This window comes from Microcaecilia unicolor, chromosome 6 (genome assembly GCF_901765095.1).
Source record: "Microcaecilia unicolor chromosome 6, aMicUni1.1, whole genome shotgun sequence".
NCBI classification, from domain to species: Eukaryota; Metazoa; Chordata; class Amphibia; order Gymnophiona; family Siphonopidae; genus Microcaecilia; species Microcaecilia unicolor.
The window spans coordinates 143,838,582-143,865,614 of record NC_044036.1 but is presented as its reverse complement, the minus strand read 5'-3'; the positions used below and the strand labels follow the sequence as shown (position 1 = coordinate 143,865,614).

General features: G+C 43.5%; 1 protein-coding gene across 2 annotated transcripts in view; it reads right to left on the bottom strand.

Annotated features, from left to right (window-relative positions):
• The window catches only part of PDZRN3 (PDZ domain containing ring finger 3), a 321,334-nt gene that overhangs the window by 256,954 nt on the left and 37,347 nt on the right, over positions 1-27,033 (bottom strand). For both annotated transcript variants that reach the window (XM_030206096.1, XM_030206095.1), the window contains one exon: positions 20,911-21,018. In XM_030206096.1, the coding sequence (XP_030061956.1) occupies positions 20,911-21,018 (108 nt within the window). The remainder of the gene's footprint in view (positions 1-20,910; positions 21,019-27,033) is intronic.

Sequence of the window (27,033 nt, the reverse complement as noted above, 5' to 3'; positions counted from 1 at the left end):
CAGGTGGTCGTGGATTGTTTTCACAGCTTTCAGGAGGCCATTCCATAGTTTTGCGCTTATGTAGGAGAAGCCGGATGCGTAAGTTGTTTTGTATTTCAGTCCTTGCAATTTGGGTAGTGTAGGTTTAGATATTTAACATAAAACGTATAATTTTAACATCGTAACAATAATAAAATGACCAAATATAAGCATAAATACAGTCAATGAACAGCAAGTTGAAATCTAGTAGTAGGACTAACATGACACAGTATCAGAAATACAAACATTTAACAGCGCTGTAGAACAATCACATAACAGAAATATGACAAATGTCAGTACAATATGGTATTATTTCATTTATGTTGTGCTATGCATACCAGTATAGAAATGTGTGATAAAGGGGAAGTGCATATGTAATGTGATGGATGATGAAACAGTATGAGTGAAATTTGTAGACTGTGTGTCGGAGATATGATTGCTTCTAATAGTGACACTCAGAGCTGAGAAGAAGCAGTGGATGTATCTAGAATAAAGTAGCCAGAGCTACGCTTAGTAGACCATTACCGTCCAGTTAGCGTGTGACACGTTACCGCTAGGTCAATGGCTGGCGGTTAGGTCTCAGACCCAAAATGGGCGCGTGGCAATTTTCATATTGCCGCACGTCCATTTTTCGGCAAACCTTTTTTAAAAGGGCATTTTTTACAGGTGCACTGAAAAATGATTCTGCGTGCGCCCAAAACACACGTCTACAGCAGTGGCGTAGCCTGTATGGGGCCACGGGGGCCTGGGCAGGACGTCAGACTAGAACGAAGCCTTGCACGGGATTGGGAAGAAGAGGACCTCGGCTGGCGGGGGTTGGGGTCCCCGCCAGCAAAGGTAGGCAACGGCGGGTTGGCGACGGGAGGGGGGGGTCGAGAGGATCATCAGCGGGGGGGGGGGGGTCAAAGTTGGTGGCGGGGGGTTCAGCGGCACTGAGGGGTGGGCTAAAATGTGCCCCCTCACCTCAGGCTCTGGACCCCCCTCCCGCCGAAGTCTGGCTATGCCCCTGGTACACTACCGCAGGCCATTTTTCAACACGCCTTTGTAAAAGGGTCCCTATTTTTGCAACCAAACATGAATAGATAATTTATCAGTTTAGCGGTTTAATTTTATTGACTTTGGAAGTCAGCACCAATCCCATGTGTTTTTTGGAACATCAGGCTCATTAGGTTTTCAGGAAGCTTTCAGCTAAGGTTTGGATCTTAAGATTTTGGAGTTTAATTTTTATCATATTATATATTTTTGCTTTTTTTATTTATAAATGTTTATACCATTTTTGTGGTGTAGGCCATAGAGTACATGTTCAAGAAATTAGAAAAATAGATAATAGACAGAAAGCAGCATTATTTCAATTCTTATGTCATTAGATAACAGTTACTATATTGAGGGGCCCTTTTACTAAGCTGCATAAGCGTCTATGCGCGCCCAAAGCACGCCAAAATGGAGTTACCGCCCAGCTACCGCATGGCTCTTGCAGTATTTTCATTTTTGGCATGCGTCCGATACACGCATCTGAAAACTGTTTTCGGGCGTGCGTAACAGACGCGCGCCAAATTGCATTTCATGCGCGTAGGTCATTACTGCCCGGATTCTTTACCGCTAGGTCAAAGGCTGGTGGTAAGGTCTCAGACCCAAAATGGATGTGCAGCAATTTTGATTTTGTCGTACGTCCATTTTCGGCAAAAAGAAAAAAAGGCCCTTTTTACAGGTGCGCTAAAAAATGGATCGGCGCATGCCCAAAACCCGCGCCTACACTACCGCAAGACATTTTTCAGCGTGCCTTTGTAAAAGGACCCCTGAGTCAGACCAAAGGTCCATCTAGCCCAGTATCCTGTTTCTAACAGTGGTCAGTCCAGGTCACAAGTACCTGGCAGAGTCTCAAAACTAAGTTTCATCTTATATATTGCATGAATTTGAGCTATTAAAAAAAACAAACAATATCAAAACCAGACAAAATCAAAATTAGAAACATAACAGCTAATTCCAACTCACTCATACCATAACACACTAACGTTCTTTGTTTGATACAGTATAAGAGAGTCCTTTTATGAAAGGAGAGTTGGTATCTGCTTCAGTTTTGTGGGAAGTTTGTTGCAGTTAAGTGGGCCTCTCACCCTAAATGCTTTTCTTTCCTGTGTAACTGTTCTAAATGTGGGAACTTCCAACAAATCAGATTTTGTAAATATTGTGGTTTTCCCCTGTGGATGACTTTATAAAAACAAAATCATCAGTTTGAATAAACAACACTCTTTCACTGGAAGCAAATATGATTTTGCAAATAGAGGATCTCTACTTTCCCAGTGTTTGCCCCAGCAAACATCTACCTGTGGTGTTCTGTATCAACCGAAATTTATGAGTAAATTTAAACATAAGGCCTACACAAAGTACATTACAATGATTCACAATGCTCATAAGAAGAGCTTGAATTGCTGCTAATAATGTCTTCAAAATTTAAAGCTGTTCTGGAAACATTTGAAATCTGGACATATCGGGGGGAGGACTGAGAATGGTCTGGGCCCCCGGGCAATGAGGACTTTTGGGCTCCTCGATCCTGCTGCCTCCCCCTCCCCCTGCCACTAACCTTTTCCTTTAGTCCTGCAGCTAAATCAGCTGTCTGCCGCTGACACTGGAACTTCCCTCTGCTGCAGCCAGTGCTTGTGGAAGAAGGAAGTGACATCAGAAGGGGACGGGCCACAGCAGAGGAAAGTTCCAGCATCAGGTGGCCGATTTACCTGCAGGTGCCCCCGCCTGCGAAGCGGGATTCAGGGATGGGAGCGCAGGAGGATGAGGAGCTGGGGCATCCTGCCCCTGGTTCCAGAGGAAAGAGAAGAATGTCACACATCAGGCATGTAGGAGGGAAGTACTGGGCCCCCTGACAGCCCTGGGCCCTGCCCGGTTGCCTGTATGGTCAGTCCGCCCCTGGGTCATATCCAATTCCCTCTGGTCCAATAACGACCCTCAGTGTTTTATCCAAATCTATCCACACCAGATCAGTTGAACCCATCCTAGGCAAAACAGAAAGTAGATGTCAAGACACCAGTTCCAACCCTAGACACAGTTTTTGTCAGACTTAAAAAACAAACAAGCTCTGTATTTTACTAAGGCACTCGTTATATCGCTCCAAGATTGCTGACACATCCCCTTCCAGGGGACATAACAACAGGATGGACACCAGCTTGTACAAATATATCCACCCCAAATAAATGTTCAAGAATAGTGGCAACAGAGGGGATCCATGAGGACCTCCTCATCTCCAGCCATGTGGATAATTAATTAATTAATTTACATTTTGCTCGCACCTTTTTCAGTGGTAGCTCAAGGTGAGTTACACTCAGGTACACTGGGTATTTCCCTGTCCCTGGAGGGCTCACAATGTAATTTTGTATAGTGAACGGGTTATGTCAGCATTACCACAACACCAGCCACTAGCGCGGCTTTGTAAACAGGGGGGAAAGTATGCCAGCTTAAATTCAACTCTTGGTTCAACCAGAAGCCAATGAAGTTTCATCAGTTGGGGTAGGGTGGGGGGGGGGGGGGTTAGCCCTATCAAACCTTGCTAATTTAAATGCTAACTTAGCTGAGGTATTCTGAAGAATTTGACGCTTCCTCAATAGCATGACCAGAGTATTTGAGTACAATGAATTACAAAAATCTAATTGTGATCGAATTAGACTTCGAACCAATAGTACAAAATGATTTTCATAAAAGTAAGAATGAGTTACCCTCAGTTGTTTTAGCTTAAAGAAAACGTTTTTAATCAAACTATTCAGCTAAGGTAAAAAAATAAACAGAACAATGTAGGGTTATTTCTAACAACTTAGCAGACCGATCCACAGATAAACACCCAGAAGGCCTTAAAAGTATCGTTAAAGGAACCAATCCAGGAAATTGCTAAACCAAAGAATCTTTGTTTTAGAGGTATTCAAACTAAGCCTACATTGAATAGCCCAACTGCATATTTAACTAATGCAAGTCACTAATCTAATAATGAAGAAACAGGGACAAATGCAAAAATGTATCCGCATATGAATAAAGAAATTCATCACTTTCCAACTGGACAGAACCCAATGTAGACATAAAAATATTAACTACAACTGGTGAAATTACCACAGGAAGGTTTCCAAAAAAAGGAGGCTTCACCGATTTTCCTGACACTACAATTTTCATTTATTTGCTGTTTTACTCTGTAACTCACCTAGAACAGCTGCTTTGTATAGTGAAATAGAATTGTAATAAATGAAAAGGAACGAAATTCTAAATGATGCATTATATTCCCTCAACAAACGTGCCCATTACAGAGAGTTTCTGTGTTGAAGTATTTGTGGAACAGGAGTGTGACATTTACTTGGTCTGCCAAGATATTAATTCTGCAAAGCCTCCCAGGTAAGAACAATGATCTTGATTGTTTCATTGCCTCCATCTGCTATTTCTTCTCTCTGTAGAATTAAAATTAACTTGGCTTTCCAATGGTATGTGCCTTCCATAGCAATTTCACAATCTGCAGGTTACAGTTTTAAGGCCAAAATGGTGCCGAGTTTCCAACTGCATTTATTCACTGGCAATACTGGAATTTATTTCCTGCTCCCTCTGGAATCTGAAGATCGACTTTATCCGGGTCCTCATGAACATGAATAACTCCGTGTGATTATTGGACTGGTGGCAAAAAGCAGTCGAGACCTTTCCCAAGACCCTTCATTTACAGCTTTCCTCTGCATTTGACTCAAAAGCTGCCATGGTTTATCGCTTCACTGACAGCTCTGTTTAATTAAGGAGTCATGATAAAGACATGACTTCCTGAAAACTGTCCACTGCCATTTGCTGTGAGAAAAACTGACCTTCACTCTGAGGACTCCCTTAGGTTCCTTTATGCTGATGGATTACAGCGTTGAAACGTAGCAGGTCGAAACGTGTTAATGCCGTTTCCTTGATTAGCTGCCAGGAGGCGCTGATGTCCGGACTTCTTGCCCCCCAGCCTCAATGTTTCAAAACCCTATGGCCGTATATGTCACTTCTTCAAGGTTATTTACATTCCACTAATTCTCGTAGCAGTGGTAGAGGGGACGCGGCAAAGAATTCTCCCATATAACAGAGAGACTCGGCTGTAGATCCCAACCGCCTTGGGTGAATCTCTTCATAAATGTGGTTAATAAATCCCAATAAAGAAATAAAATAAACAAACAACAAAGCCCTCAACTTGTTTACAGGTAAACTGTTAGCAAACTTCAGATTAACTCCCCAACTCTCTGAAAATAACCTGAAAGTTGCAAGCCCAAGACAGTGGATGCTAAGGGGTAAATTTTAATTAAAGTGTGCTTGGAGTTTCTAGACCGTGCAAACCATCCTGGTCTTAACATGCAAACTAATCACATAGGGGCCCTTTTTAACTAAGCTGCAGTAATTACGAACAAGTACAAGGCACTAGCGTGAGGTGTGCTCAGGCATCCCATGGTAGTTTTGTGTTGAACCTGCATTACCCATGCGCTACAAAATGGGGACGGAGAGTAGGCGTGCCCAGCACTAATTGGTTAGCACAGCTACATCGTGGCATGGTTAGTGTGGGGGCCCTGATGCGCAGATTATCAGAAGCAAACCCTTCCGCAGAAGCAGAACCCCGACCCCCCCCCCCCCCCCGACACAAGTTCAGGGGGACTGGAGATCGAATAGGTCTCCAAACCCCCTAACCCCCCTTGCATCCCCCAAAAAGCCCTGGAGGCCCAGTGGGCCACAAATCACCCCCCCCCAAAAAAAAACCTGGTGGTCTAGCAGCCCTCTTTCCCACCCCCCTTTGTTGAAGGAGGGAGGTATACTCAGTGTCACCTTGAAAATGGCGGCACCCAAACCTGCCCAGTGCATCCTGGGTGAGGCTTCACACCATATAGGAGTATTGAGCTATGTACACATAACCCCAGTTGATATTTTCATAAACACCCTTCTTTAAATGTGATATATTTCTACTTGATACAATTTAATTTTTTTTTCTGTTCATAGTAAGGCAGTATAACTTGTATTTGCATTATTGGTCACCTTTTGCTCTTTTGCACAAACAGGATCTACTGTGTTGAATAAAGTTGCTTGTTGCTTTGAAACGTTGCCAGCCTTTGCACAACAAAAAACACGAGGTCAGCCATATTACCTGTTTACATTTTTTTTAGAATTTTTATATGTTTTTATTATTCTCTTATTGCTTTGTTTATTTTTTTTGTTCTCTCAGTGTTTTTATGTTATGACAATGTCATTCAAGTATATGTGTGTATATAATTTTTGTAATTCTTAAGATAAGCCTTTTTATCTGTTTCTATATATTTTGGGGGGGGGGGGGGTTGTATTATATGTTTATATAAGTATTATATATGCATTTTGTAGACTCCTGATACAGGCGTTTTGACGCCAAAACACAGCAGCTGTGTCGAGTCTTTTCAGTTGTTTCTATAAAGGTCACCTTGTTTGAACAGACTTCCCCCTTGGTCTTTTGGAAGAGCGTATCCACCCTACTCCTTGGACTGTTCTTTTGCTGATGTACATAGGGATTGTGTGTTCCTCCAATGTATGTGGTTGTGTCCGCCTAATTTTGGGTGCCATTTTCTGAATCTGGCCTTATGTGACGGCAGGTTTAAAGCAATGATGTATTTCCCTTTCTGTCTCCGTCTAAGGCATTGAAGCAATCTACAAGTCATCAGTAATTGATTAACATTAATAAACCTGCTTACTGCACTTTCTCTTTCGACCCCCTCCATTCCCAGTCACAGGACCATCTGTGAATTCCTGGTATCTTCAATGTGCTTCTTCTGCGAGTCCAGCTGCCGACTTCAGAATTCCCATTTACTCATGTTATGCCCTGTCTGAGATGAGGAATGACCTGACTGCATGCTTCTCATGGACTGGGCTAGACTGCAGCTAACGTTTACGCATCTTTTCCACTTACTTGTCTTCCTTAACTATATGGTATTCCCCTTCACGATTGCTTCATTCTGTAAACAATTACTGTATGGTTCTTCCCAGTCCGAAATTGGCTAAATATGAGAAAATTCGGCACAGTGCTTTTTTATTTCTTAGCCCGTGATCCGGAACAACCTCCTGTTGGAAATTTGTGGCGAATTACCCCTTCCCAAATTCAAAACAGTCATCAAAACTTGACTGTTTAGACAGACCTTTGGTGACTGAACGAGGTTGGTTCTGGTGACCTTAACTCCTCTCCATTTTCACCTTTTACCCCCTCGGATTTGTCCCACTGCCCTCTCCCAGCCTTTGTTTGGTATACGTGTGGTGTTTCTTTTTCTCCCTACCTGTCCGATTGAATATCAGAGTTCCTTTTCTTTGTCTTATATTAGTTATATTTTCTTAGTATGTAAACCGCTTTGTACTATGCACCAGCTAACGTCATACAGTTAAGTGTAAAGAAAGAAAGATCTATACAATGAAGCAAACAAAGAAAAAAAAATCTTCTAATGCAACACTCATGAAAATGGGCCTATGCCTACTATCAGTGAGCCTGTGACATCAGTCAGGATGATTAAGGGATCCGTTTGGTACACAGTTGGGTTTTTAATCGATGTTTAATCAGTGTTAATCTGTTCTTTGTGCATAATGAAGGAAATTCTATAAAGTGGAGCCTAAATTAAGGCATGTCTATAATTTTTAGCAATAAGCTATAAAGTTTTACTTCAGGTATACTGCACTATTTCCCATCCCCCATCTCTCTTTTTCCTATCAGCCACGTGAAGGAATTTCTGGATGGGGTCTCATGTTGCTAAGGCAATTCAGATACCTGGTTATATCCTGTTACAAAAGTGAGTTAGAGGTGTGGCAAGGACAAATTGCAAGCTTCCAGCGCATATGAAAGTCCCAATTACAAGTCTCCAGCCCATATGCAGCACCTATGATTGGTCCAGGGTAGAGGAGAGGTGGATGCTCACAACAGCCTATAAAACCACACTGCAGACAAAGGAACTCTGAAAAACTAGGCATGCTTGGAGAGAGTTTCAGATCCGTCCAATGGCCTATGGTTTTTCCCGAGGGGGTTTTACTTCCCCCCCCCCCCCTGAGAGAAACTAATTCTCTATAACTATGAATCTTTCATTTATTTTTTCTTTCCCTCTGTTCTGTGACCTTTGTATGAAGAACAAACTTTCTTCCTCTTTTCTCTCTTCTTTATCTAATTAGTCTAATTACTTATAATTACCAGAGGTACTGATGTTAGATTTTGTAAGTTTGTTATAACTTGAAACTGATGTCTGATGCTGTGATGGTGGGTGAGTAATTAAAAAGACTTTTAATTCTCTCTAATTCCTGTATAATTTTTTCTATAATATTTGATAGAATTCGTAAGTGTTTTAGCGAATAGAAAACCAAACTGCGCAGCCTAGAACAGGTACCACAAAGGGACACATTTAGGGGGAGATTCTCTGACCTGCAACTTTCTTTAAATTAGCCACCTTATTTTCTAACTCTTCTTACTCTCTTAACTGTCTATATGTTAACTATCTCTCTGAACTCATGTGCAACTTTTTCTTTAAATTAATTACCTTAGGGGTCCTTTTACTAAGGTGCACCGAAAAGTGGCCTGCGCTGGTGTAGACGCGTGTATTGGATGCGTGCAGGTTCATTTTTCAGCGCACCTGCAAAGAAGGCCTCTTTTTTGGCCGAAAATGCATGTGTGGCAAAATGAAAATTGGTGTGCGTCCATTTTGGGCCTGAAACCTTACCACTACCCATTGACTTTGCGGTAAGGTCTCACGTGTACAATACTGATTACCACCCAGTTAGCGCCACGTGCTGTAAATTTTCCGGCACATGTAAAAAATGAAATTACCGCCCGGGTCACACGGTAGGCAGGTAGTAATTCCGAATTGGCACACGTTGTGCGAACGTAAGCAACTACGCAGCTTAGTAAAAGGGCCCCTTACTTTCTAACCTATCTATATGTTCCATCTTTGCTTATACCCTACACTGTCAATTAAAATGTTCTATTACGTATTGTGTTGACATTGTAAGTATTATACTATGGTGTACTTTGTAATGTTATTTGGATATTTTTACTGCTGTAATTGTCTATTGCTCACGTTTGATTTATTCTTACTGTACACCGCCTTGAGTGAATTCCTTCAAAAAGGCGGTAAATAAATCCTAATATATAAATAAAATCTGTGCAGAAATAATTTTCGCCTAAGTGGATGGGAAGGTGGTAGAACTAGAGGACATGAAATGAGATTGAAGGGGGGGGGACAGACTCAAGAAAAATGTCAGGAAATATTTTTTCACGGAGAGAGTAGTGGATGCTTGGAATGCCCTCCCGCGGGAGGTGGTGGAGATGAAAACGGTAACGGAATTCAAAAATGCGTGGGATAAACATAAAGGAATCCTGTTCAGAAGGAATGGATCCTCAGAAGCTTAGCGGAGATTAGGTGGCAGAGCCAGTGGTGGGAGGCGGGGCTAGTGCTGGGCAGACTTCTACAGTCTGTGCCCTGAAAATGACAGATACAAATCAAGGTCAGGTATACACATAAAGTAGCACATATGAGTTTATCTTATTATTATTTATTGCATTTGTATCCCACATTTTCCCACCTCTTTGCAGGCTCAATGTGGCTTACAATACATCATGAATAGTGGAGACATATAAGAAAATATACATTTATGTCTTGCTCCGCCAAAGGATGAGCAGCTTTGCTGGTGTGAGCCCTTGGACCCCTCCTTCTCCAGAGGACAGCCGACCCACCCCCACTCTTTGCCTGGGAAGGCCGCCGTTCCCTGGAAGTTGAGCCTCCAGGTGCGGGCAGCCTACAGGGCTTCTGGAACAGGGGGCGGACAGGCCCCGCAGACAGCGCGGCTCTGGATTCCTGGAAGTCAACTGCTCCGAGGTCCCGGGGAACTGGCACGCCGGCGAGGAGGACAGCGGCGGCAGAGGTAGAAGCAGACAGTGGTCTAGGAGAATCAGTGACAGGCAGTGGTCAAGGCAGGCAGCGGTCAAGGAGAGTCAGTAGCAGGCAGTGGTCAAGGCAGGCGGCGGTCAAGGAGAGCCAGTAGCAGGCAGTGTCCGATAGCAAGGTACAGAGTTCCATCCAACGATGCGGAGCTCTCAGGAACGAGAAGCCGAAGCACTGGCTAGGAGGAGTAGTGCTCCTTAAGTAGTCCTGCTCATTAGCACGGGGCCCCAGCTGGTGCTTCCTGCGGTTGAGTCTCCAGGTAACCAATCCGAGGTGACGCTAGTCACCGCTTCCCCTGCTTGCTCCCGCAACCGGAAGAGACGCCGGCTATCCTCCGCCGGCGCCATGTTGCTGGGGTTCCATCTCGGAAGTGGAAAGCCGGCCATCAGCGGCAACGAGGCGAGAACAGCCGGCGATCCTCTGTAGCCGGACTGAAGGCAATGGCCGCCTCTCCCCACTGGCTGGCGATAGCCGGCCACCGGAGGACCTGCGGCGAAGGCCGGCCATCCATGGCGGCCCTGGGCCCCATGGCCCACTGGTGCCAGCGGCGAGCAGGTGCGTGTTGGTCCCGGCGGAAGACGGGACAATTTAGCATTTCAGAAGGATCTTGGGTAACATGATAATGATGAAGCATACTAGTAGTTAACAAGCAAATAATGTAAAGCAGTTCTGGATATTTGTATAGGAGTTCATATTTGTTGATCTTTGTTGTATGCCTTGTTAAAGAGATGGGTCTTTAGTAGTTTGCGGAATTTAGTTAGTTCATAGAGTGTTTTTAAGTTGCGCGGCAACGCGTTCCAGAATTGTGTGCTCAGGTAGGAAAAGGTTGATGTATGCGTTAATTTATATTTTAGACCTTTATAGTTGGGGAAGTGAAGATTAAGGAATGTGCGGGATGATTTTTTAGCATTCCTGGGTGGTAAGTCTATCAGGGCTGACATGTAAGCTGGGGCGTCTCCGTGAATGATTTTGTGAACTAGGGTACATATTTTGAACATGATGCGTTCTTTGAGTGGGAGCCAGTGTAGCTTTTCTCGTAGGGGTTTAGCACTTTCATATTTTGTTTTGCCGAATATGAGTCTAGCTGCAGTATTCTGAGCTGTCTAAAGTTTCTTGATTATTTGCTCTTTGCAGCCAGCGTAGCCATCTTGTTGGGCAGGCTGGATGGACCGTACATGTCTTTCTCTGCTGTCATCTACTATGTTACTATGTAAGTGTACTTTATAAGAATATGCTTAGTTGATAGCCCAGTGCCTACAACCACACACCTCCATTTACACCAACGAAAACGTAGTGTAAGTCCCTGCATGCAGGATTTACACGGACTTGGCCATATTCTTTAACAACCTGTGTAAATTTAGGAACGCCCATGAAACACCCATTTCCCCACCCATAGCCATGCCCCTTTTGAACTGCATGCTTTAGAATTGAGGCGCAGTCCATTACAGCATACGCTTAGCGAGTTATGTGTGTAAATTCTAATTATTGCCAATTAGTGCTCATTATTTATTTATTTATTTGTTGCATTTGTATCCCACATTTTCCCACCTATTTGCAGGCTCAATGTGGCTTGCATTGTTCCGTCATGGTGATCGCCATTTCCGGAGTGAGAGATACAAGTGGTATTACATTAGAGATCATGGTTGGCGTGAGTAGGTTAAACAGTCAAGTATGAAGAGATCATATTAGGAATCAGAGATAGGGTAGTCTTGCATTAGCGTTTATTATGGCTTGTTAAATGCTGTTAACAACACTGATTAGCTTGTTAAGCTAATTAAGTTATGCACATTGTTATGGAATACGGTTAGATTTAGGCGTGGAACACTAGGCGCGATATACAGAATCTGGCAGCTCAGAGCCATCCAAGTTTAAAAAAAACTGAAAAGTTTATATTGAAAGACCCAGAAAACAGATGCCAATGTGAGCTTCAGGTTTGGGTTTGCCTGGTGCAGGCGCATAGGAACCGGGCTTCCCACGATACTCTTCTGTGCATGCGCCAAGCATGTCCCCCCTCCTTGCTTCCACTTTAATAGCACACATATGATTTGCATACTATTCCCTTTGAGCATTAGCAAGCTAATTTTCTGCACTGTTCCAGCTTCCTAATGCTTGATGCAAATAGTATTAAAATGATATGCATGCTATTAGCTTTGAGCATTAGGAAGAACATAAGTATTGCCATACTGGGACAGACCGAAGGTCCATCAAGCCCAGCATCCTGTTTCCAACAGTGGCCAATCCAGGTTACAAGTACCTGGCAAGATCCCAAAACAGTACAATACATGTTATGCTGCTTATCCTAGAAATAAGAAGTGGATTTTCCCCAAGTTCACCTTAATAATGGCTTATGGACTTTCTTTTAGGAAGCTATCCAAACCTTTTTTAAACCCCGCTAAGCTATCTGCTTTTTACTACATTCTCTGGCAACGAATTCCAGCGTTTAATTACACGCTGAGTAAAAAAATATTTTCTCTGATTCATTTTAAATTTTGTACAGGATGGGCCTGGCACATACACTCCTCTGCCCCTACCACAATCCTTTCAGGAATGGTGGTAGACCAGTGGAGGAGCATATTTTCCTGCTTCCACAGACAACGGATTCATTTATGGTGCTGCTGCCACAACAGTCACACAGGCAGGAGGTAACTTTTCTTCTGGAGGTGACTTTCGGAGCCAGCCTGAACAGACCACTTCACTGCCACCGCCGCTACAGCTGCCACCACCACTCCTCCTCCATCCTGAGTCCCACAGCCTCTTCACAAACCCCTGAGCACTTTGCTTGTCCAATTGGAGCTTGAATCCCCTCTTCAGAAACCCTAGTTAGGTTTTCTACAATACAGGCACCCTTCTTCAGGGCACTGTTCTCTGAACATTGCAGGGAATAGAAAAAGCAGCGGCGTACCAAGAGCGGGGCGGTGGGGGCAGTCCACCCTGGGTGCACGCCGCTGGAGGGGTGCAGAGAGTAGCCGCGCGCCTGTTGGCTCTGCTGGTTCCCTGCCCCGGAACAGGTTACTTCCTGTTCCGGGGCAGAGGGAGCCAGCGGAGCCGAGAGCAGTGTGGCTGCTCCCAGCATACAAAAATGCACCCGGGGGGGGGGGGGGGGTGTCATTGCGCCAGGAGGGGGGGGGGGTCATGCTGCACTCAGGGGGGGGGGGGTGCATCGGCGATCTGCCCCGGGTGGCAGCCGACCTAGGATCGTCACTGAGAAAAAGGCCTAATTTAAATCACATTAGCATGCCATTTGCGCTAGTCTGGGGTGAGCTTGGTATTTCCGGCAGTAAGGGCATCTGTGCATTGTGCACCAGCACACTCAGGCACTAGTCCTCGGGCACAGTCTGTGGGTACTATCTCCCATTTTATTTAATATCTACCTTAAGCCTCTGGCTGAGCTGCTTCGGTCGACTGACACAGATTCTGTGTCTGTGTCTGTGTTGATGATTTGCAACTACTCATGCCCACTGAACCAGATCTACCCACATCTTTAAATAAACTGACCGCCTGTCTAACTGCAAATTAGGAATGGGCAAAAAACAAGTAACTCTGTCTGAACTCAAGCAAAACAGATTCTTTAGGTGCCTAACACAAGTGGACAAGTACCTGACTTCAAAATACTTTTTGGGAAATATAAACTCCTCCTAAAATTACAGGTCAGGAATCTTGGGATACTGCAGGACTCATCATTCACTCTGATCCTGCAAATTCAAACAACCTTTAAAAATTGTCTCTATTATCTGCAGCAACTACAAAATCTTCATACACCGAAAAGGCAAGTTTAACCACAGTGGTCCATGCCATGATAATGTCACAGCTAGACTACTGTAATGCCTGTACACTGATCGAACCAAAAAGAGCTTGCGTCAACTCCAACAAATTCAGTATGCAGCAGTCCGACTGATAGAAGGCTGCAAGTGGCGTGACCACATCACACCCTTCCTTCAAAAAGTACTCTGGCTACCAGAACCTTACAGGGCTAAATTTAAAACTTGTGTTTGATTTTCCAGGTCCTCAGACAAAACGGGCCAGAGTACCTAGTCCTCCATACAAGTTTGAGACCTCTAAGGTCCTTTCAACTAGCATCATCATCTGTACCCTCATTAAAACAAATTGTATGATGTGATACCCACCAGCGAGTCTTCTCAGGAATAGCCCCTACACTCTGGAACTTTCTCCCAGAGGGGCCATGTCTAACTTGAGACTAGCTCTTCGGGAAGCAGGTGAAAGCCTGGCTCTTCTCACAAACCTTTAATACATGTGGTGACTGACTATACACTCACTCCACACCCGGACTAGACTGCTGCATACCCTGTAACTCAGACCAGTTCCTCATATCTTGTTTAACTGTACAAAGATTTTGCCTTGAGTTTAGCCACTCTTCTATTTATCCCTATTGTCTCTGTACTACCCATCTTGTCCCCATCTATATATCTGTACTTGGTCCCTCACCTAGATCAAAATGCATTATCATCATATCTATGCTATTTGAATGTTCTATTGCATTGCTTATTAAGTGTTTCATTGGTATTTTGTTGGCATCGTATTATATCTATATTATTTAAATATTCTTCCATGCTGTCTGTTATGGTATTGTTTGTATTGTACTGACATCATATTTCCAAGTTTATCTCATTTTTTGTATTCATATTTATATATGGTCATTTTACTATTGTTACGATGTTAACAAAATTGTAAGTTTTATGTTAAACTGGATCTGCATTACACCACCTTAGGTTCAGACAGGCGATTAATAAATCCCAATAAATAAATAAAATAAAATAAACCAAAACTTTAAATCCCATGAGCCTTTTCTCTAGAGTAGGGCTTTCCAAGCCTGTCCTGGTAACTCTAGAACTAATTAAGTATTCAAGCTATCCTACAAGGGCGTAGTCAGACAGCAGATTTTGGGTGGGCCCAGGCAAGAAGTGGGTGGGCACCAAGTGTTCTCCCCCTCCCCACAAAAAAATATCTAAGCTGGTGGGAAAATGTTTCTCTCCACCTTGGCAGTCTGCAGCAGGCATGCGCTGAAAACTGATAATTCACAGGTGCCAGTAACGTGGAGCAGACCATTTTCATTACCATCAGGGGGAAGTCTTCAGCTGATAGAGCTTGGAATCCCCATCAACATGTGCTACTGTTGGGTGGGCCTGAGCCCTAAGTGGGTGGGCCCTGGCCCACCCAGGCCCACCTGTGGCTATGCCACTGCTATCCTAGCGGAGTGGAGGAGTAGTCTGACAGCCAGGGGAGCCTGGTTCAAATCCCACTGGAGTTCCATGATATTGTAGGCAAGTCACTTATCCCTTCATTGTCTCAGGGAGTAGCCTAATAGTGCCTGAGAACCAGTGGGACTGGGGTCTATTCCCGCTGCAGCTCCTCGTGACTCTGGGCAAGTCACTTAGCCCTTCATTGCCCCAGGTAGGTACAAAATAAGTAAACCACTTTGATTGTAATCACAGAAAGGTGGTATATCAAATCCCATCCTCTTTCCCTTTACAAACCTAGGGATATGTTTACTAAGGTGCCTCTAAAGTTAAGGCGCAATAGCGTTTAACATGTGTAAACCATTTACATGGGTTAAAAACGCTAACACGCCTATAGCGCACCTTTGTAAACATAAGCACTAGATTGTGAGCACCCTAGGGACATAGAAAATACCTTGTTTACTAAGCTGCGCTATAGGCGTGTTAGTGTTTTTAATGCGCGTAAATGGTGGACGGGCAATAAATACTAATGTGCCCATAGGAAAGTATTTTTTATTTATTTTATTTTGCTGCATTTATATCCCACATTTTCCCACCTATTTGCAGGCTCAATGTGGCTTACAATATAATACAACTACAATCACATTGATGGAATAGAATTTAACGTGCCTTAACTTAAAGCGTGTTAAAAACGCTAATGCGCCTTAGTAAACAATACCCACTAGTATACCTGAATGCAACTCATCTTGAGCTACTACTGAAAGAGGTATGAACTAAATCCAGATAAGTCAGAAAGTGTTCCCCATGTTACACCAGGAGCTGTACAGCTCACAAACTGCTTCTTTCTTTTCCAAAGTTTTTCAAACTGATGTGCACTGAAAATGAAAACAAGCCCTAAAAAATGAAAAGCAGGATCTGTAGCTACAAAGAACCATTAACGAGGTTCCTGTATTAGTGTCTTGTGGTAGAAAGCGTTCCCAAGAAGACAGACATCTGCAGGCAGGCATCAGCAGAAAAGTTTACATGTATATACCATATGTATGGCTATGCCAAGAGATTATTGAAGTACGCCTTCAAAGCTAGGCTAAAATGAATCGAAACACTGCATACATTGATGTATGATCCAGATAACAATGTTTATTTTAAATGACTGAAAATCAACCTAATCTCTCTGTCTTGCTTTCTACAATATCTGTCTCTTCAGTCCTCTGTCTCTATCTTTGTTTCTCATTAGGACTGCTATTTTTTTTAATAACTGTTTATCTATCATCAACAACCAAAGGAACAACGCTCCATTCTACAGTTTTGTGGACACTCCCACCCCACTACTCTTCCAAGAAACAACCGTACCCCTCATTGAAAGCACTGTTACAAGAATGCAGAATACAGCTGTGAAACTTTTATACAGTGTGATTTTTCTAGCGAAAAAGGTGCCGGTACTCATATGCCAGGCAGTGGCGTTCCTAGGGGGGCTGACACCCGGGCCGGATTGCCGATGCACCCCGCCCCCCCCCCCCGGGTGCAGCACCCCCCCCCCCCCCCCGGTGAAAGGACACCTCCCCCCCCCCGGGTGCACACCACCGGAGGGGTGCCGCGCGCACCTGTCCTTCCTTCGTTCTATGCTCCCTCTGCCCCGGAACAGGAAGTAACCTGTTCCAGGGCAGAGGGAGCATGGAACGAAGGAAGAACAGGCGCGCGCAGCACCCCCCCAGCGGCGTGCACCCGGGGCGGACCGCACCAACTGCCCCCCCCCAGGAACGCCACTGATGCCAGGCCACCCTTCAGGGATGGGTTGATCACTGAGGGACCCACCCCACAAGAGCCACGCCCCCTGCAAACAGTCATAGAATCTATGACAAGGCAGAATTGATGTGTAGAGCCTGAGTTTCTTCATTAAAACTTAGGGACCATAGGTCAATTTTAGCAGACAATGGAAAAGGTGCCGGTACTCAGTACCCCCAAGTACCCCCTCAAAAAAAGCCCTGCTTTTATATAATCTTAAGAAATCATGTGTCTCCACTGTTGTTTGAACAGCATTGGCCACCAGTCAGCTATAGGATTTCTTAGAGGATTCTGTGATTGACTCGTCAGATGTGCTATTCTATGATTCTTCCCGGCTCGCCTTCTCTTGTGATTCCATATCATCCTAGACATTCTTTGAGATCTGCCCCTGCTAATTGATTGGTCATTCCATCTATGACCCGAGTCCGGCATATCACTTCCCGTGAAAAAGCATTTTTGCTGCTATGTTCCATCTTTCAGGAATAATCTTCCTCCAGATTTAAGATGTATTATCTCCAGACCTACATTTACGATAGCTTTGAAGACTTGTTGTTTTTAAAAGGGCTTTTAATTCATTTGTTAAATAGTCTGCTCTCTTTTTTTATTTGTTGCATTTGTCCCTTTGTTGTTGTATATTTTATGCTTGTTTTAAGATATTGTATTGTGCTATTCATTCCCTTCCTTAAGTTTGTGTTGTTGTCTATTGCTATATTTTTTTAGTATTTTTTATATTTGTAAACCGCCTTGATGTCCTTTCACAATATAATGGTATAACAAATGCTTAAATAAATAAATAAATAAAATACTTTATCTTGTCAACCAGTTCCAGAATAAACTTCCCCTTTAGTCTCTCACCTGACTCTCATCTTCTTTTCCCCTCTTATTTCATTCTTTACAAAGAACCTACCATATTTCATAGCCACTTTTGGAAGACTGCTCTCCCTTTTCATCTTTAGAGCTCTGTTTGTTCTCGATCAAGCACTGAGGTGCGTAGGTCAAGCCAAAACATCTCCAAAGAGCTTGTTTCAGAGCATAAACCATTACACTACCCCTTAAGAAAAGTATTTCAAGAAAGGCCATGACATATTGTAGCTAAAGATAAAGGTGTGATATTCTGCTGGCAGCTATCAGCACTACATTAGTTGTTGCTCGCTGCCAGTGAAGAAGTGGCATTTAAAAGGTACGCAAGAGGAGGGATGCTGGGAGTTTTCAGCTGGCAGGGCTTGGGTATCCCCACCAGCCACATCATAGGTCTACAGCAACTGGGTGGGCCTGAGCCCATTTGTGGCTATGCCACTGCACTGAACATAACCAGTGCCCACCAGTGGCGTAGCTATGGGGGGGGGGCCACAGGGGCATGGGCCCCCCAAATTGGCTCTGGGGCCCCCAGTTTGGCTGGCAGGGGTCCCCAACCCAACCCCCCGCCAGCTGAAGCATTTTATCTGTCTCGCACTGGTCTCACACTTGTCTCATCTACTGTTTCCAGTTGCGCAGTGCATGCTCACGTTTTAATGAACGTGCAGTGCATGATGCGCTGAAAACAGGAGAGGAAGCAAGTGCAAGACCAGCGTGGGACAAATAAACACTTCAGCTTGCAGGGGTTGGGGACCCCCACCAGCAAAGTTACCTTGCGGTGGACGGGGGGGGGGGGGGGGGGCGGAAGCAGCGGGGGAGGGGGGGGCGGCAGACTAAAATGTGCCCCCCCACTGAGATCTGGACCCCCCCTCCCGCCGAAGTCTGGCTATGCCCCTGGTGCCCACATAACTCTTGGCTGTGCCCCAACTCTGCCTGGCATGAGCCAGAAAGTGCCGTGATGGTCAGACTCAGAGTAGATATTCACCGGTACTGTCTAGATAACTGCCACTGAACATCTTCTCCTGGACCAGCCACTGCAAGTTAACCAGGCAGGAGCCTCGCCTTTCCCGCATAAAGTGTTTTGAATGTCGTTCCCACCGTTTTTACTGCTTTATGTTGGTGTTTTCCCAATTAGATGACTGAAGGGTTTGCTGACCAAACCTCAGTACACTCCAGGGGAGGAAATCAGATAGTTAGTGGCAAACTTGTTTCTGACCTCGCCAGCAAACCTCATGGAAATTTATGCTTTGCTGCAGCAGCCAAGCAGAAAGCAGCTATTATATTCCATGATTACCCAAAGGACAGAGGCAAAGGGAAAAAGAATACTGAACAAGCTAGAAGTTGCAGTGAATCCCTTACAGCTTAACAAAATTTGCATTCTTATGAAATTACAGTGAGATGTGAAAGCAACTTAACCCAAACAGAAATGAACTGATTGCTCTACGCACAGGAAGAAATTCTGAACAGCTGTTTACTGCTCATTTGCAAAACATAAGACCAATGGAATTCCATCACTTAGATTTGGCAACAGAAAAACTGCAGCTATCTCCACAACAACAGTCTTCAGAACACATCTCTTATTCAGAACATCTGGATATAATATTAACACTGGAACCACTCAGAAGATCAACCCTCTGCTTCATGGGACTCTGACCTTCTGCAAAACTTGCCTCAGTACTTCATCACTACCAAAAAAGTACTGAATGCCTTTGAACTCATCCAAAATTGCTTCTATCAAAAGACCCAGGTTTTCCAAAGTTGGCTCAGCAGTTCAGCGGCACTCCCTGGGTGGGTTGGGAATGAGGATGATATGAAGGGGGAATTCAGAGCCCCTTGGAAGGGGGAGTCATGGCAATTGCTTGCAAATGGTACCTAGATGCTGGATTCGGGGCAGGATTCAAGTGGGAGTTCTGGTGCATGGCCAAGGACTGTTGTTAGGGGGTTAGTATATAAAAATAAGAGGGAAAATTCCTGGAAGGTTGTGAATGGAGGCTCAAAGTGCCAGATTCAACCCCTAGCTCTGATAAAGCTTTACCTACACAGAAACCAGAGGGAACTGCCACTTAATAAAAGGATCTTTTTAGCAGTGGGATCTAATCAGGACCACATACCAAGCCCAGCTGAATACAATGCACTAAATATGGACAAACGTTTTTGATTACGCTCTTGTTTTGCAAGGTGAATAAAATCAGTAACATTTGCTACAGCACCCTACACAAGTTTCAAAAGCAATGAAAGCCACAGGTTGATTCAAGACCAATCAAATATGGGTTGTTGTTTTTTTTACAGTATTGCAAATAAAGTTTTAACCCTACAATGAACCAATTTTAACATGCACATAAGTTTCCATAATACACTGCCAAAAAAGATCTCAGATATGATGGTTATAATTAGTATTTCAGTAAAGCATGCTAAGTGTCCTCAGAGGATAATTTAACTGTATTGGGTGTTTTTTGGGGAGATTTCCTAATAAAGTTTACCAAACTCATTAGATCCATTGTTCTTTACATATCCCAAACAGAGCATCAAACTCTAAACAAGTTAATTTATCAATAACCTCTAGACCAGTGCTGCCTTCTACTCATCACCTTGAACGCACGGCCTCAACTTTTGTCAATCTGTAATAAGAGATACCGTATTGGAAAAGCCTTTTCACAAGTCACATACGTTTATGTAAAGCAGTAATATCCCCAAAACAGTAGCAAAGATGCAACAGCAGTTAGGGCCTGTTTCATTACAGAGTACAGGAGAAAAGCCCCACTTTACTGAATCAAGCCTTTGGCCAACATATACCTTCAGCTTTCACTAAATAATTTTCGGCAGTATGTTTGAAAAGGAAACCATAACTGAAGCATAACAAATTGATGCTCAAAATGCCAAGACATTCAGCGAGGCTCAATACGTTGCTCGCTATATTTAGATAAAAAGTATTCCAAAGGCCAATAAGGGTCAACACTGAAGTCAGTCAAGTGTACTTTGAAGGACATGTCGTCTAGAATACATATGCCATGTTATGTCTGTCTCCTTTTCCACCCTCTTCCTCTCCCCCTTCCTTCCTGCCAAGTACTGTGTACCTTGGAGGAAGCCAGAGATGGAATTTAGCCTATTTAAAGAGGCAGCTCAGAGTGTTCACATACCTCAATGATCCGGTCATGAATCTGCAGTCCTCCTTCCTTGGCAGCAGGTCCGCTGTCCACTATTCTGGACACAAATATTCCTTCACTAGAGGGACCATCTTGATTGTCCTATAGGGATAGAAAATAACAAAGAGGCCTATTAGAATGGATCTCACAATATGTAAATTAATCTTTCAGGTGATGAGTTCTGGTTCTCCAGGTGTCGTCTCTGCATATAAAACGAATACCACAGAACAACAAAGCCTGCCTTGGGATATGGTCTTGTCGGGAGAGCAGAAGCCACGTGACAAACACAAACTCTGTAACTTATCTCGTGGGACTTCTGCAGCCTTCCTTCCCACTCACTGACCCTTCAATATTTGCAAGCAAGCTGGAAATTAACAAATGTAATCTAGGTTAGAGAACACTATAAATGTTGGTTTATCTTTGGCCACAGGGTCCCATTAAATCCAGTCTGAAAAAATACTGGCCTATGATTGAAAGATAACAAGCCATGGTTTAATGTCTTTCTAGGTTACAGGTGAATGACTTAATGCTATAATATTATGGCAGCTAAGGATAAACCTATACCTTACTGGTTAAACATTATTAGACAGGAAGGTCATGTTATAACTTACTTTCTTTTACTTGGTATTATACAATTTGATTCTCTGAGCATAAAAACACAAATCCAAACCTTTGTTCATTGATTCATAGGACAGAAGAGAGCATCATGTTTCCCTAAAGAGAGTTTTGAAGCATGGACTTCATATAAAAATGATGACGGACATGAATGAATTTATCAGCTTCAGAACCACTGGTGCCTTATGGAGGACCTGGGTTTGATTCCCAGCTCAGGACTTCCCGTCCCTCTCGAAATGCAGCAGAGGTGGGGGACAGACTCCCAGTTATTATTATCATGAGCCCCACCACTGCAGGAATTTATTTATTTATTTATTGCATTTGTATCCCACATTTTCCCACCTATTTGCAGGCTCACTGTGGCTTACATTGTTCCGTTATGGCGATCGCCATTTCCGGAGTGAGAGATACAAGTGGTATTACATTAAAGAACTTGATTGGCATAGTAGATTAAGCAGTCAAGCATAAGGAGTTCATGTTCGGAATAAGAGATAGGGTGGTACTGCGTTAATGTTCATTCCTGGTAGAGTAAACCTTGGTAGTCAAGTATATAGAGTTAGGTTTTATCCAGTTCAGGCTTGAGTTTCATTGTCTGGTAATTAGGATGGATCATTGTGGTATGCCTTGTTGAACAAGCTGGTCTTCAGTGATCTCCGAAAGTTAGTTAGGTCAGGTAGTTTTTTCATGGCGAGTGGTAATGCATTCCATAGCTGCGTGCTTATGTAGGAGAAGCTGGATGTGTATGTTAATTTGTATTTTAGTCCTTTGCAAGTGGGGTAGTGGAGGTTCAGGAATGTTTTCCTGGGTGGTAAGTCTATATAACTGGGCTGATCAGAACACCATAACATGAAACTATCTTCTAGACCTCCATGGCTACTTTTTTTGACATGGATGACTCAATCTGTGATTTGCCTACCTCCTCATCGGTCACTGTTTATTAATTACCATTTATAACCCCTTCATAGTACTATCAAAGCTTTTTTTAAAATTTCTCTCTCTTAAATTATATATATATATATATATATATATATATATATATATATATATGAGCTCAACGCCACTTATCTTAGGGCATTGTTTACTTAGGTGCGCTAGCATATTTAAATGTTTCTATGGGCAAATTAGTGTTTAGCGCCTGCTAACCATGCACTAAAAACACCAGCGCGCCGTTAGCGTAGCTTAGTAAACAGGGTCCTTAGTTTTCTCTAGCGGTCCATCAGAAAATTAAGATAAGTGGCGTTGAGCTCATATATGTAATTTAAGAAGAAGAAACATTTTTTAAAAGTTTTGATAGTACTATGAAGGGGTTATAAATGGCAATTAATAAACACTGACCGATGAGGAGGCAGGTAAATCATGGATTGAGTCGTCCATTGAAAAAGGTTACCACGGAGGACTAGGGTATGATGTTGTGATAAATTGAGTTTTTAGTGTTGGGTGATATATAAATGAGTGGAATGGAATGGGTCGATGTGGAACGTCTGTTTAAGCTTTCCAAAAATACTAGGACAAGGGGGCATGCGATGAAGCTACAGTGTGGTAAATTTAAAACGAATCGGAGGAAATTTTTCTTCACTCAATGCGTAGTTAAACTCTGGAATTCGCTGCCGGAAAAGGCGGTTAAGGCGGTTAACTTAGCGGACTTCAAAAAAGGGTTGGACGGCTTCCTGGAGAAAAAAAGCCATAGAATGTTATTGAATGGACGAGGGAATAATACAGTATTTCTAGGATGGGCGGGACAAATTGCTTGTTCTTTTGGCCACTGTCAGTGACAGGGTGCTGGGCTCGATGGACCCTTGGTCTGTCCCAGCATGGCGATGCTTACGTACTTATGTAATCTGGCATTGGAGGGTAGGAGAGAGGACAAAAGAGAAAAAGGAAAGCAGACAGCAGTCTGGAATGATGACATTAAAACACTGACATATTCTGGAAGCATGGAAGATGACTGAACACTGAGAGACCTGGTGCACCAGGACCTTTGCACTGAAGATGCTGTAGTGACGATAGGGATACAGACCATCAACTCAGTAACTTATGGTGATGTAAAAACAAAATAGAAAACTCTGCAGATTACACAGCCCATCACATAAAGAGAGGCATAGAACCATAAAGTTCCTGAGATCAGCATGCAAGCGGAGCCTGTATAAACAACGCTTCACTCAGGAGACTAATTATAATACATGGGGTTGTTAGTCAGTCTGGGACACATTAACTATCACAAGGTTTCTCTAAGTCCGCACAGTGAAGCATGAAGCAAAATTAGAGCTACTTTATCCTCAACTCACGCTGGCCTTGAATCTTCAGTCAAGGGAGAAAGCAGTGCAGAGCCTCATTTAGAAATGTTAATTCACTTCACTGCTTTTCTGCCCCAGAGCAAAATATAAGTGGAAGGACTTTTTACTTGAAAATCATCCGCACCGCTGAGGGCATCTGTATATGTGCTTAATATGCATCACCCCCCAACAAACCAAGGAGGTAAGAGAGAAGATAGTCTATCAAAAATAGGTGGTTATGAATGAAAGTTCACAGTGCCACAATCCCAACACCCCTTCCAATTGACTTGAAACAAAAAGGAGAAAAGAGAAACTACCAGGCCAATAGAAATGTCTTCTTTAGGTCAAATGTCATACCCAGCTCCATGACAGCAGTATGCAGGTTCCTTGGAGCAGTTTTAGTGGGTGCAGTGCACTTCAGGCAGGCGGACCTAGGCCCATCCCCTCCTACCTGTTACACTTGTGGTGGTAAATGTGAGCCCTCCAAAACCCATCAGAAACCCACTGTACCCACATGTAGCTGCCCCCCTTCACCCCTTAGAGCTATGGTAGTGGTGTACAGTTGTGGGGAGCGAATTTTGGGGGGCTCAGCACCCAAGGTAAGGGAGCTATGCACCTGGGAGCAATTTGTGAAGTCCACTGCAGTGCCCCCTAGGGTGCCCGGTTGGTGTCCTGGCATGTCAGGGGGACCAGTGCACTACGAATTCTGGCTCCTCCCACGACAAAAGGGCTTGGATTTGGTCGTTTTTGAGATGGGCGTCCTCGGTTTCCATTATGGCCGAAAACCAGGGACGACCATCTCAACATTTAGGTCGACCATCACTAAGGTCGACCTAAATGTTGAGATTTGGGAATCCCCGACTTTATTATCGAAACGAAAGATGGACGCCCATCTTGTTTCGATAATACGGGTTTCCCCGCCCCTTCACGGGGCCGTCCTGCAAGGATGCCCTCATGAAAACTTGGGCGCCCTGTTCAATTATGCCCCTCTATGGGTCTCTTTTATCAATCCACATTAGCGGTTCACACGCAACAATGCCAACGAAGCCCATTCAAAGTGAATTACTACTACTACTTATCATTTCTATAGCGCTGCTAGACGTATGCAGCACTGTACACTTGAACATGAAGAGGCAGTCCCTACTCGACAGAGTTTGCCATCTAATCAGGACAGACAAACGGGACAAATAAGGGATAAGGACAAAGAGTAGCAAGATTCCAGAATCCCCAAAACTACTACTACTTATCATTTCTATAGCACTACTAGATGAACACAGCACTATACACTTGAACATGAAGAGACAGTCCCTGCTCGACAGAGCTTACAATCTAATCAGGACAGAGAAACAGGACAAATAAGGGACAAGGGAATTACTTAAGATGGGAATGATAAAACAGACCTAGGTATTGAACAAGTGAATAGGGGTTAGGTGGGCTTTTAGCCTAACTTTGAAGGCAGCCAGAGATGGAGCTTGACGTACTGGTTCAGGAAGTCTACTCTAGTCCTATGGTGCAGAAAGATAAAAGGAACAGAGTCTGGAGTTGGCAGTGGAGGAAAAAGGTACAGCTAAGAGAGATTAACCCAATGAATGGAGTTCCCGGGGAGGAGTGTAGCGAGAGATAAGACTGGAGAGGTTCTGAGGAGCTGCAGAGTGAATGCACTTGTAAGTCAATAAGAGAAGTTTGAAATGAATGCAGAAACAGATAGGGAGCCAATGAAGTGACTTGAGGAGAGGACTAGTATGAGCATAGTGACACTGGCAGAATGTAAGTCGTGCAGCAGAATTTTGAACAGATTGAAGAGGAGAGAGATGGCTTAGTGGGAGGCCTGTGAGAAGCAAGTTGCAATAGTCTAAGCAAGAGGTGATACGAGTGTGGATAAGGGTTTTGGTAGTGTGCTCAGAAAGGAAGGGATGAATCTTGGTGATATTATAGAGAAAGAAACAACAGGTTTTAGCAGTCTATTGGATACGTGCAGAGAAAGAGAGAGAGGAGTCAAAGATGACTCCAAGGTTAACAAGCTGATGAGACAGTGAAGATGAGCATTGCTGCACCGGGGACTGCTAGCACGGTTTGATAAAAGAGACTCTATAGTAGCAGAAATTTTCTCCGATTTGTTTTAAATTTGCTACATTGTAGCTTCATCGCATGCCCCCTAGTCCTAGTATGTTTACGCTTTCCAAAAATACTAGGACTAGGGGGCAAGCGATGAAGCTACAATGTAGTAAATTTAAAACGAATCAGAGAAACCTTTTCTTCACTCAACGTGTAATTAAACTCTGGAATTCATTGCCAGAGAATGTGGTAAAGGCAGTTAGCTTAGCGGAGTTTAAAAAAGGTTTGGATGGCTTCCTAAAGGAAAAGTCCATAGACCATTATTAAATGGACTTGGGGAAAATCCACTATTTCTGGGATAAGCAGTATAGAATGTTTTGTACTTTTTTGGGATCTTGCCAGGTATTTGTGACCTGCATTGGCCACTGTTGGAAACAGGATGCTGGGCTTGATGGACCTTTGGTCTTTCCCAGTATGGCAATACTTATGTAAATTCATAAATTTTGACATTAATTCAATTTTGCTTATTTGTGCTACATTTGAGAAGTGCTTTTATTTTGAAACGACAAAAGAAATATCTGGGAAATCTGTGGTTTTCAAAACAAAATAAAAAAAAAGAATGACATTTATTTAATTTTGCTTTTTTGTAGAGAAGGTCCTAACTATAAGTGGGACTGATTACTGAAATTCTTTTTGTCAGGGGATTTACAGCTTGGTGTGATGCCTACAGGTTATATGGAATAGAGCTGCCAAGCTGATTGTAAGGGCTAAGGCAGCTGATTACATAATACCAGTTCTCAAAGATTTACACTGACATTTGATTCAAGGCTTTTACTTTATTAAGGTCATATCAGTTGGCACCTGGGCCACGCATAACCTTTGCTCTTCTCAGCAGGGTTACTTGACAATACTCTCAGTTAATGATGCCAGGCTCACCATGCCAATGAAGGATGCATTCAGCTCTTTTGCCCTCTCACTGTGAGGGTGGTGGCTGGCTGAGTTACAGATGGAAATGAGTTGATTGTCTTTTGGAAAGCAATTTAACACATGGTTATTTTCACGGCTTTTTCTTAGTCATTTGTTAATATCAGTGGTTCTGCTGTATTTAGGAATAATTTATAGGATTTCACTTTATTCTTTTAGGAGTCCTTTTACTAAGCTATGGTAAAAGGGG